Source organism: Aureobasidium melanogenum, assembly GCF_000721775.1.
Source record: "Aureobasidium melanogenum CBS 110374 unplaced genomic scaffold scaffold_19, whole genome shotgun sequence".
Lineage (NCBI taxonomy): Eukaryota > Fungi > Ascomycota > Dothideomycetes > Dothideales > Saccotheciaceae > Aureobasidium > Aureobasidium melanogenum.
In genome coordinates, this window is record NW_024470071.1 from 326,075 (window position 1) to 337,445 (window position 11,371).

An 11,371-nucleotide genomic window follows, 5' to 3' on the forward strand; every position below is an offset into this window, starting at 1 on the left:
GGTCTGCCGAAAACGTAACAAGGCGTATGACGAGTACGTCTGCTGATAGGCAGCAGGCTATCCAAGCTCTCACGGAATACAGATCTGGTCAGTAAACGCACGCATATTTTCCAACAATGCACACGACGGCTATTAGTACACAAGAGATTTTATTTCATGTCTATGGTACAATCACAAATCCTGTGAAGGCGTTTGTCTTGTCCTCGTATACCTTTGACTTGACACCTCCCTGGATCTTCCACAAAGTGCCACCAAGGTCGGAGACATAGATACTTCCGTTTGCGTTGTCCAATCTCAGTCCGATGGCCTCATCAAAGTTCTGTGCGATGATCTCGTGCTTGGGGAACAGACCAGATGCCATCGGACGTGCATGGCCGTTTGCATCGATCTCTGCTCTGTTCAAGGTGTTACCGAATGGAACTTCTCCGCGATCAGTCCAATAGAGCATATTGGTGTTGCTATCAAATTCAAGGTCGATCGGCTCTGGCAGCTTATCCAACACGCACTCGATATCCGACCTGGTTGTAGCCGTCTGGCCAGTGGGCATGTCGATGTTGACGCTGAAGATGCGACCTTTTCCACTCTTGGGCGAGCCCTTCTGAGTCCAGAACAACTTGCCAAGCTTGGGAGCAAGTGTGATACCAACACACCACCTGGTCTGGTCTGCTGTTTCTTCCGGTTTTTGCCAATCGCCATTTTGAACCAGTGTCTGCAGGTTACCACCATCAAGGTCACAACACATAACACGAAGACCTTCTCTGTCGCAGAAGTAAATCTTTCCATTTTCCTCGTCAATCACCGTCTGCTTTGGAGTGTGTACACTGCCAGGCGGGACGATCTCCTTGAAATCGCTACCATCAAGTTCACAGGAGAACACTCGTCCGTCGTTGTTACCGAATGTGCCCATGTCGGTGGCATACAGACGTTTGTCGGTTTTGCAGTATTCGATACCGTCGGGAAGGCCAGCCTTCGGCAGAAGGGTTGCAGGCTTGCTGCCGTCTTTGGAGACTTCGAACAAGCGCCCGTTGCCCAAGATTTCTTTGACGGTTGTCTTTCCTTTCAGCGACTTCGATACGCCAATCTCGCAAAGGACGATCTTCGAGGTGTCGGGTGTCGACGGAGGGTACAAACCACCCTTCTGACATTTGTTTCCAAGTTTGCCTTGCTTGATGTAGTTCTCCTCCAGGAAGTCGACTGTTTTCTCTTTGGGAAGGCCTCTTTCGTGGACGTAATGTTCTTCGATGAATTTGACAGTATCGAGGCCGACCTCTGCAACATGTCGTTAGTGATCTGCTGGTGGTTCTAGGAAAACAAAGAAGAAGACTTACGGTCCATGATCTGACAAGGAGCTTGTTTAGAGCCCCAGAACAAAGTCCACATCTGATCCAACTCTTCTGGTGTCGACACATCCTCGGCCAGAATGGTGAGGAACTCGCGCTTAATAGCTGCCCACACACGATTGAAGATGAAACCAGTTGACTCTTTGCGTGCGACGAAGGGGAAAAGTCCCGCGTCCCTGTGACGTGCTGCTAGGAACGGAAAGATTTCTGGGTGTGTGTAACCGTCCGTCATGAGCTCAACCATCATATTACCAGGCGGCATGAAGTAGTGGGTGTTAAGCACGCGTGCTTTTGTTGCGTCGCTGATCTTCTCGATCATCTCACTAGACTTGTACGACGATGAGTTGGATGCGAGTATGCAGTCTTTCGGTGCCTTGGTGACGAAGTATGGTTAGCATGATCTACAGTCATTCCATGATCGATTTGAAGGAGCTGCTTACCAGTTTCTCGAGCTCAGCAAATGTCTCGATCTTGATGTTAAGCTTCTCAGGAACAGCTTCGAACACGAGCCATGCGTTTTTGACAGCAGACTCTAGGTCCTCGTGAACAGTAATGCTACCAAAAGCCTTCCCTGTGTTCTCGGCGTAAGATGCTACGTTGGCGTTGAAATACTCAACAGCATCTTGACGCTGCTTCTCAGAAGGATCTCTGATTTGAATGTTGTATCCAGCAGAAGCCCAGCAGCAAGCTAATCAGACGACACGGTCAGCTCGAGGATATCTGCCGTAGACAGACGCTACATGCTCACCAATACGTCTGCCCAACACACCACCGCCAAGGATAGCTACTGGTCTGTTGGTATAATCTTGGGGAGGGTTCCACATGTTTGCGAGTGACGAATAGATTTGTTATGAAGAACGAATAGAGTTGTGAGACTTAGCGACGCAGAGAATGCTTACCGTATATATGTATCCTATTCGAATGCCTCTGTGGACACCATTTCAGTCTGCCCATGTTTACCTACTAAAATTCATTGATACGACCGGCGCTATCTTGACGGTTGGTGACGTGGTGATCTAGCAGGCACGACACGACCGGCAGACGTGAACCGTAAAAGATGAGCTTCGGCAACAAACGTCTTTACAACACGCGCGTTCATGAAATGGCTCGCATCTGAATCGTGCCTCAAGATTAGGACCCGGGAAGGCAAGAGTCGGAGGACGAAGCAAGCACGGACAGTCGGCAGATACTCGCCGGTCTCAGACGCACGGACGCCGAGTTTTTTGCCCAACTCGCCTCTCATCTACTATCGGTTTCGGACCGAACCTGATCTCCCTTCTGACATGGCCCTGAGAAGGCTCATCTCGCTATGCTCGCCTCCTTGCGACATTTCTGATCCTCGGTGACTAGTCGAGAGCCTATCAGAAACAGTTTGTTGACAGGTCCATTACCGCTTGAGATCCACTCCTTGAGTGCGACCGTGCTGGTCCAGAGCTGGTGAGTATGCCTCGGTCGTCGTATTCAAACAAGCACATGCCAGCAGTGTGCTATCGTTGTTGGTCGCAGGTAATATAAGAAAACTTGTGCGCCTAGAATGTCCGATTTAGACCCTATCTAATCCTACTTTGTCCATCCAAAGCACTTTCGCTCATTGTCTCCTTTCTTCCAAGTTCGTTTACCATGGCAGAAATCAAAGAGTACACCCTGAAGGAGGTGACTGAGCACAACACTGAGAAAGACCTCTGGATCATCATTGATGGCAATGTCTACGACATTACTACATATACTCTGGACCACCCCGGCGGTGTAGAATCTCTGGTAGAGGTAGCTGGACAAGACGCTACCACAGCCTTCGAAGATGTTGGTCATTCCGACGAGGCTAGAGAGATCATGGAGCCCTTTCTCATTGGACGATTGGAAGGCTTTACAAAGGCAGCTCGCAAGCAGGCAGTTCAGATCGTCCGCAAGGAGCCAGCTCCCAGTCAAAGCAACGTGCCTAGTGTCAAAACTTTGAGTACGGTTGGAGCTGCAAGTCTGCTTGCTGGTACAGCTACTGCAGTTGCCTATAAGTTTCATGGCCACATTCACATTCCCGGAGCCGAGAAATATTTGCACAAGCTCAACCTCCACAAGCTCAACTTCTTGCAATCCGACAATGGTTTCCTCAAGGGCTTCTTACTGGCTAGTGTGTTCTCGGCAGCATTTGGCGCAAGCTTCGCATCTTATATCTCGAAGATAACAACTATTCCTGGTGGTTTTGGACGCACCCCGATGTACAAGAAGGCTACCAAGTTGCCAACCAGACATTACGTCGGTTTCCTAAAATCTACAGAGTTCCAGCCATTGCCCTTGAAGTCGAAGCAAATTCTTCGCGGAACAGGGCTTGTTCGTTTGACTTTCGAACTCCCAACTCCGTTGACTAGACTTGGCCTGCCCATTGGTCAGCACGTTGCCATCCAGGCAAAGATCGGAGAGCAAACAGTGACTCGTTCGTACACACCAACTTCGAACGACTCAGACCTTGGCGAACTGGTTCTCCTTATCAGAGTTTATGATGAAGGTCTTTTGACTGGAAAATACCTTTCGCAGCTCAAGGTTGGTGACCAAGTACTTTTCCGTGGTCCGAAGGGCGCCATGAAGTACAAGAAGGGCTACGCTAAGAAGATTGGCATGGTTGCTGGCGGCACTGGAATCACTCCTCACTACCAACTCATCAGGAGTATTTGCGAAGACAGAACCGACACCACAGAAGTCTCATTAGTGTATGCCAACCGCACCGAGGACGACATCTTGCTCAGGTCAGAGTTGGATGCGTGGGCCAAAGCATACCCTAAGAATCTCAAGGTGCACTACATGCTCGACAACCCACCTGAAGGTTGGCAGTATGGTAAAGGCTTCGTCAACAAGGAGATTCTCGAAAAATACATGCCTGCTCCGTCATCTGATGGATCTTCCAAGATCCTACTTTGCGGTCCCCCTGGTATGATCAACGCCACGAAGAACAACTTGGTTGAATTGGGTTGGAAAAAGCCTGGTGCAGTTGGCAAGATGACCGATGACATTTTCACTTTCTAGATCTTTTGTCTAAGTACTTGTAATCATTGAATCCAAAATTTGATATGCCAAGAACTCTCTACGATTTCATCCTTGACCTTGTCGATCTCTGGTACGTGATATTTTACCTCATACGCACAAGCTGTCTATCGATCAAAGCCGAGATTGCTTTGGTTATGGCGAACATTTGCGCTGAGACTTGGTAGAGTCAGCAGCGGTGACAGATAGTGCTCGGGCAGGGTCACCCAGCATCCCAGCACGTGGCGGAGGAATAACGTGACGATCCAAAACTAGAATTGACGCTAGCATGTGTCAACACGACCGGAACATGAAGCTTTGACCGCCTCGCACATCTGGGTTATCGTTGCGATTCGCAATTGCGCTTCCTGAAACTATTCGAGAAGTCCACTCCGGGCCTTCCTCGCGAAAAATGCGATATCTGAGCTTGTCAAATCGGCCGCATCATCTCCGCGAATTTGACAGCAAGCAAGGCCACGAGGCAACGGCCGTGAGCCGCTCGTATGCCTTTTGATAATGGAGTCCCTGAAACGTATTTGCAAGCCTAAACTGGTGTCGCAAAGATGCGAGCACTTAGATAACTTACTCGCGTCGGCGGTGTATGGCACCGGCCGAGATCTCAACACTCTCGCCTACTTCGACCCGCTCGTAATAACATTTTGATGAAGGCAAATCGCGAACCGCGGCAAGGTGTTCGTTGGTCCGTGACAGATTATGGGTCTGCAAGTAGGCCATCCGTTTGGCGTGTGTATGCTCAATATATAACATAGTACTCCCACAGGCTTCAATGCAACATAACCATAGTGGTACAGCACAGCAAACATGCCTTCAGTACAGTTTTACCTACTAGGACAAGACCCTTCTACAGGGCACCAAATCGAACTCAACTCCAGCGAAGTTTCTGACTATGACTCGCTCCGTCATCTGGTCGCGGGTCACTTCGCTATCTTGGAGCCAAGCGGTAAGTAGAATGTCAAGCATGCGGAACCAGTCACTGAGCCTTAGCAGGAATCGACTTCTCGGTAGACAACAACACATTGGAGGAGGTGTCAGAGGTCATCAACAGCCAACAACCAGTCGCAATCACAATCGATGGCAAGCAAGTCAGAGATGTGCCAGGCCCCAAAGGCTTCCCTTACATCGGCAACTACTACGAGATCTACCCAGACCATCTTGGCAACCACCAGAGACTTTTCGAAACATACGGCCCTGTTTTCAAGACCACAAACTTCGGATCCGTCGTTTACCAAACCAATGACCCTGTCATCGCCAACCACGTGTTCAACGAGAATGGATTCTTCAGCAAGCAAATCACCCCCGAGCACCCTCTTTTCGGTATCATGAATCAAGAAGCAGGCATCTTCCTTGCAGACACAGACACTGAGGCCTGGAGATTGACACACAAGTTCCTCCCGCCAGCTTTCTCACCAAAAGCAGTTCGTCACTACAGCCCGAAGATGCAAAAAACTGTCGAGTCAGCATACAAGGTCTTTGATCAACTAGACGAAGACGGCGATGCTTTCAACGTCTATCTTTACATGTTGAAGCTCGGTTCTCAAGCTGTCGGTCAATTGACACTCGGTCTTGATTTCAACCATTTCTCCTCTGTCAAAGCGCCGCTCCACAAGATGGTGCGCGACATTGCCGAGCTTCTTGAGTTGAACAAGAAGGTTTCGACCATGGGAGCATGGTACTCATACATGCCTTTCGGCGACCCCGCCAAGCTGAGACACGTCAAGCACGACCTTGAAAAGCAGATGGAAGCAGCCGTTGCTGCAGTCACCCCTAACGGTATTGAGGACCTCGAATTGCAGGATGCAGCTCTTAAGGCATCGTGTATCGCAGATTATGCAGTCCGAGCTGTCGACAACCAGGGCGAGAAGCTGCCCCCGCATTACAGAAACTCTTCGATCATGGTAGCAACTGCAGCTGGTTTCACAACCACCTCATCACTTCTTACATGGCTTATCTACGGATTGACAACGTATGAAGGCATGCAAGAGCGTCTGCTGCAAGAGCTCATTGACAACGATATCGATGATGACACAGTGCTCGACGCTGATATCATCGGCAAGCTCCCCTTCCTCGACAAGTATGTAAAGGAAATGCAGCGCAAACACAACCCATCCTACCAGCCTGGCCGTACAGCACAACACGATCTGATCCTGCCAGGTGGTTACAAGATCCCCAAGGGCGGTATTGTCATTCCTGCACTCCACCACATTCACAACAACCCCAAGCTCTGGGACAACCCAGCAAAATTCAACCCCGATCGTTGGGACACCGAGGAGGTCAAGAACCGTCACCGCTCCACGTACATTCCCTTCGCTCAAGGCCCTCGTGGCTGCATTGGTTTCAACTTTGCTCTTCTCGAAGTCAAGATCTTCCTGCCCAAGTTGGTGTACCGTTACCACTGGTCAAAGGCCGATGATGAAGCTGTCGAGTACGATCCTTTCTTCCAGCTCATCAGACCTACCAACTTCATGGCACGCGCGGAAAGAAGAGTCAAGTGGCCTGCAAAGTCTACATAGTGATACGATCTAGAAGAATAACATAATTTCTACACCATTCATCAACGTTCAAGGCCCCAACAATGTGACTGTCTTCATTCGAGGATGTTCTAGCTATGATATGGACGATTTGACACAAATGCGGCAAGTTCTTCCAGCGCAAGTCGCGCTACAGCCTAGCTCGGACCTCTGATCTCTTTGTCTTCCTCAGAGTCTGAATCTCAGGCATGTTGACATAGTCTGGCGTGGGAAAGTATTGTGGCCCCAGCACCTTCTTCTGTACCTTGCCAGTTCCACCCTTTGGCAATTCACCTTCAACAAGACGCAACAGGGTCGGTAGTTTGTATCCAGCCAGATTCGATCGCAGATCATCTCGCAACTTCTTGAGCGACAAGTTCTGGATCGATACGCCGGCGGACTGCTTGACAGTGATTGCGGCGCCAACCAATTGACCGAATTCATCGTCTTCAACGCCTACGACCATCGCTTCGCCAACGTATGGAAGAGTCAAGAGTTCACGCTCAATGTCAATTGCGGAAATTTTGTAACCACCTGACTTGATGATGTCGACCGACGCTCTGCCAATGATGGTGTAATAATCTCCATCTCGACGAGCGATATCACCAGTCTTGAACCAGCCGTCTTTATCGTGTGCTTTGATGGTCGCTTCTCTATCACCAAGGTATCTAGATATGTTAGCCAGGAAACAAAACGACAAGGACAGTGAAAGCACTCACTTTGCAAACATATATGGAGACTTGACCAACAATTCTCCCTCATTGCCTCCTGAGAGCTTGATCTCCACTCCAGGCACTGTCATACCGACACAACCTTTAGGCAGAAGTCTATGATCCATGTCGACTGGTACCTTCAGACAGCCTGGGAATTCAGTCGCACCATATCTGGTCAGAATTGGCGAACCATTTCTCAAGCTCGTCCAAAAATCTTGGACACCGTCTTGAAGAGCACTCGATCCGCACAAGAAAGCACGGAACTGGTTGGCAGCCTTGACATATCGCATTTGCTGATCTAGTGGAAGCTTCTGAACTTCACGCTCAAAGTACCACTTCAGACGCATGTAGATCGTAGGCACAGCAGAGAAGACGGTCAGTCCGCCTTGGAGCCAGCGGTCCCAGACCCATTTGGCGTCGAAGCTTGCTGCGCCTCTGAACTCGATACATGCACCTGCACAGAGGAAAGGGAAGAACGAAGTTCCGAACCCTGTGGTGTGGTGGACCGGAAGAGCATGTAACAGGACATCATTATGGTCAATGTCGTAGCCTTCGCCGATTGCAAGTGCTGTCTCGTGAGTATAGCCGCGTCGATGTACGACTCCCTTTGGTCGTCCAGTAGTTCCAGAAGTGAAGATGACGACACCAGGAGCTCTTTCGTCTAACGGTGGGTCTGATGACATGGAAATGTCTACGGGGGATCGACTGGGTACCACAGGCAGATTAGGCATGATGGATACCGAAACCAGATGAGGGTTATCCGTTTTGACCTGTGCTACCACATTCTCTGACAGTGATGCTACCGGAACACCTGCCAGCACTGCGACTTGGTTCGATTTGTTGACGAAGTAAATTAATTCATCTACTGGTGCAGAAGGGACTTGGGAAGTCAGTCTTGATCCATTGGATAGTATACACTCAACTTACACATTGGGACAACAGCTGCCCCCAGAGCCAGCACAGTCAGGACTGCCACTGTGAACTCCCAACCTCCAGCAGCAAGGACACCAATATAGACCTCATCTCCCCGCTCTAAAGCAACCTTTGTCTCTGTGGTCAAGGAGGCGCTGACGACTTCTCGAAACGTCAAGACTGCATCGAGGAGGTCTCCATACGTTTTCTCAAGACCAAGCTGAAGGTCTCTTACAGCTAATCGTTGGCGTCGAGCGTGACGAATGAGCTTGCCGAACAATGGGCTGTTTGGCAATACATTTGGTCCTCTGTGTGGTGGGAGCAATGAGTTACGATCGTTTCTCATTTTTATTGATGATGAATTTCTGGTGCAGTGATAAAGAGGTATGAAGATGAACTTCCGCAATTTATCTCAACCAATGTACCAAATATTGGGGCCGAGGATATGAGCAGAAGACATTTCGACATGAATGGCAGCCCGGACTTTGGTTTCTTTGGTTACGGCATATCCAAAAGGCGAGTTGGGCGGATTCGGCATTTCGGTGTTTTCCCTAATCGCCTCCTCAATTATCCCCACTCATACCCCGCTTCACCTTTCCTTGGCCTTGAATTGTCTGTAACATCTGCCGAACATATTCGTTGTGAGTGCTCACAGGAGTCGCTCCAGTTGCAGCTCATCCTCGAATCCAATGTCTCGCCCTGCACCCACCTTCACGAGTCTTTCTCTCTCCAGAGAAGGCAATGTCTTCATAATCACACTCCAACGCGGCCCTGAGAATCGTCTCAATACTACATTATGTAACGAAGTCATTCAAGCCTTCCATTACATTCAAAGAACACTGGGTCCCAATTCGGAAGGCGCAGTCATCACCCGTGGAAACAATGCGAAGTTCTGGTGCACTGGCGTTGACCAAGATGAACGCGACGACAACCCTTTCGCCAATTCTGATGGCTTCTTCCCAATGATCCATACGATACTGGATTTTCCCTACCCGACTGTGGCTTTGTTGACTGGACATACTTTTGGTGGAGCGTGTCCATTTGCCTTGAGTCACGATTATCGGGTGATGAATAGCGAGAGAGGGTTTATTTCCATGGTAAGTCACAATTGAACGGCAGTCTTGTCTGGACTCATCTAACGATTTCCATTAGCCCCCCGTCAATCTTGGTATGCACTTCCAAGGCATGGGAACACTTCTTAGTCTGAAACTCTCTCCAAAGATTGCCCGCAAAATGTTGCTTCAAGCACATAAATGGACGGGCAAGGAAGCTCTTGCTGATGGCGTGGTTGACGAGATTGCGAAACCAGATCTAATGCTGGATGCTGCTCTAAAGATCGCTCGTGAGTGGGCACCAAAAGCCAAGGCAGGAGTTTACGGAGTCTTGAGAAACGAGCTCTATGGTGAGGCTACAAGGGCATTTGCACTGATCAGTCATGTGCACTCGAGAGAGACCAACAGGCGGGCATTAGTAAAGCTGTAGACATGATGAGATGAAGTTGTTCTATAGTTTGTATCACAGCATACCAATTCACCCCATTTGCGGATCGGGGGTAAATCCTGTACTGTTCTGTCACGGAGAGGTGAACGACATGTGGTAAAATGACCTCAAGGAGCAAGGTATTCGACGTTCTGATTGGTGCCAAAATCATACACTACATATTTACAGCTTGTGCCTTTTGGCTCCGGTCCTGATCTTCTCAAATTCCTTCTGTGGAATGCCCAAAGCTGTCCGCTTGAGGCCTCCAAACAGTTCAGCCACCATTGAACTATCTATTTCTCTTCTCATAGAAGCGGTGACTATAGCCTTAGTCTCGATTAGACTCGATGCCACGAGATGATCTCCCATGGTATCACGGATATGATCGAGCACAAGCTCTCGGAAGCGTTCATCCTCGCCTTTGTCGCAGTCGAAGATCTTGTTGATAAAGCCACATGCCTCCAAGTCTTTGGCTTGTAGACGTCGGCTGGTCAGCAAGGCTTCATTCGCCTTTGCGACACCCATTCTTCTGATGAATCCGACTGCAGCACCACCTTCAGAAATCAGACCCAGACTGGAGAAGGGCGTGAGTAGGTAGGTATGTGGCACGCAATATATGAAATCCGAAAAGCTGATGAGAGCCGCTGCAATGCCTACTACTGGTCCGTTCAAGGCTGTAACCAGAATTTTAGAGTGCGAGTAGAAGGCTTGTGTGTTGTTAAGGTTATTGGCCACTGTTTCTCTAAGACCGTGTCGCCAGACATCAACTCCAGGTGGCGTTTTGCGGCTGATAGATACGTCCGCGCCACTATGCAGATGAATTAGGATATCAGAAGCTATGCAATACACTAGGTGACATACGCGCAGAAGAAACGGCCTTTGCCCGTGAGCAGAGTCACCAAGACTTCATCATGAGTCTCGATCTCTCGAAGACATTGAGTTATGCGATAAAATCCGTCTTTAGGCAACGCATTCAATTTATCAGGACGATTGATCGTGATGATAGCGATGCGGTCTTGGTATTCAAGGGTGATCCATTGCTCCAGGGGTAGGTCGCTGGTGTCAGACATTTTCGCAGTATGTGTAAATGTGGTAATCTCCTTGGTTGGAAGCTCTGGTGATAGATTTAGAGGAAACAGAACTTCCTGATGTTGTCCATGGTCAATGTTCCTGCCTCGGCTGACGGTGCCTCGATACTCGAGTGTGATGACCGTGGAGAGTGTGCTCCCGGCATTTCGGTATTTCGGCATTTTCGTGACGTTGAGACACACCTTCCTCTAGGTATCGCAGCGCTTACACAAAGCAGAACGAGATGAATATGAATATTCGAAAGGCGGAATGGTCGGCGAATTTATCTAGTATCCATTTCGTGCTACTTGGCCCTCCA

The 11,371-nt window shown here is 49.3% G+C and overlaps 6 protein-coding genes across 6 annotated transcripts; 3 read left to right on the forward strand and 3 right to left on the reverse strand.

The window, feature by feature from the left end:
- Positions 1 to 160: 160 nt before the first annotated feature.
- M437DRAFT_54357 (uncharacterized protein) lies at positions 161 to 2,164 on the reverse strand (the record flags this gene model as incomplete). Its single annotated transcript, XM_041022674.1, has 4 exons — positions 161 to 1,269; positions 1,329 to 1,713; positions 1,781 to 2,028; positions 2,089 to 2,164. 4 exons carry the CDS (start codon positions 2,162 to 2,164, stop codon positions 161 to 163), a joined length of 1,818 nt encoding a protein of 605 aa, XP_040877594.1.
- A 796-nt stretch (positions 2,165 to 2,960) lies between these two features.
- M437DRAFT_68110 (uncharacterized protein) lies at positions 2,961 to 4,355 on the forward strand (the record flags this gene model as incomplete). The annotated part of the gene is made up of 1 exon (XM_041025057.1): positions 2,961 to 4,355. The coding sequence occupies one exon, from the start codon at positions 2,961 to 2,963 to the stop codon at positions 4,353 to 4,355; it is 1,395 nt and encodes a 464-aa protein (XP_040877595.1).
- Positions 4,356 to 5,174: 819 nt separating this feature from the next.
- On the forward strand, positions 5,175 to 6,883 carry M437DRAFT_54387 (cytochrome P450; the record flags this gene model as incomplete). Its single annotated transcript, XM_041022680.1, has 2 exons — positions 5,175 to 5,313; positions 5,358 to 6,883. The coding sequence occupies 2 exons, from the start codon at positions 5,175 to 5,177 to the stop codon at positions 6,881 to 6,883; spliced, it is 1,665 nt and encodes a 554-aa protein (XP_040877596.1).
- Positions 6,884 to 7,031: 148 nt separating this feature from the next.
- On the reverse strand, positions 7,032 to 8,851 carry M437DRAFT_54036 (acetyl-CoA synthetase-like protein; the record flags this gene model as incomplete). The annotated part of the gene is made up of 3 exons (XM_041022619.1): positions 7,032 to 7,548; positions 7,600 to 8,473; positions 8,521 to 8,851. The coding sequence occupies 3 exons, from the start codon at positions 8,849 to 8,851 to the stop codon at positions 7,032 to 7,034; spliced, it is 1,722 nt and encodes a 573-aa protein (XP_040877597.1).
- A 343-nt stretch (positions 8,852 to 9,194) lies between these two features.
- On the forward strand, positions 9,195 to 9,987 carry M437DRAFT_54269 (ClpP/crotonase; the record flags this gene model as incomplete). The annotated part of the gene is made up of 2 exons (XM_041022658.1): positions 9,195 to 9,602; positions 9,658 to 9,987. The coding sequence occupies 2 exons, from the start codon at positions 9,195 to 9,197 to the stop codon at positions 9,985 to 9,987; spliced, it is 738 nt and encodes a 245-aa protein (XP_040877598.1).
- Positions 9,988 to 10,167: 180 nt separating this feature from the next.
- M437DRAFT_77286 (ClpP/crotonase) lies at positions 10,168 to 11,054 on the reverse strand (the record flags this gene model as incomplete). The annotated part of the gene is made up of 2 exons (XM_041026777.1): positions 10,168 to 10,792; positions 10,846 to 11,054. 2 exons carry the CDS (start codon positions 11,052 to 11,054, stop codon positions 10,168 to 10,170), a joined length of 834 nt encoding a protein of 277 aa, XP_040877599.1.
- Between the last annotated feature and the right edge of the window lie 317 nt (positions 11,055 to 11,371).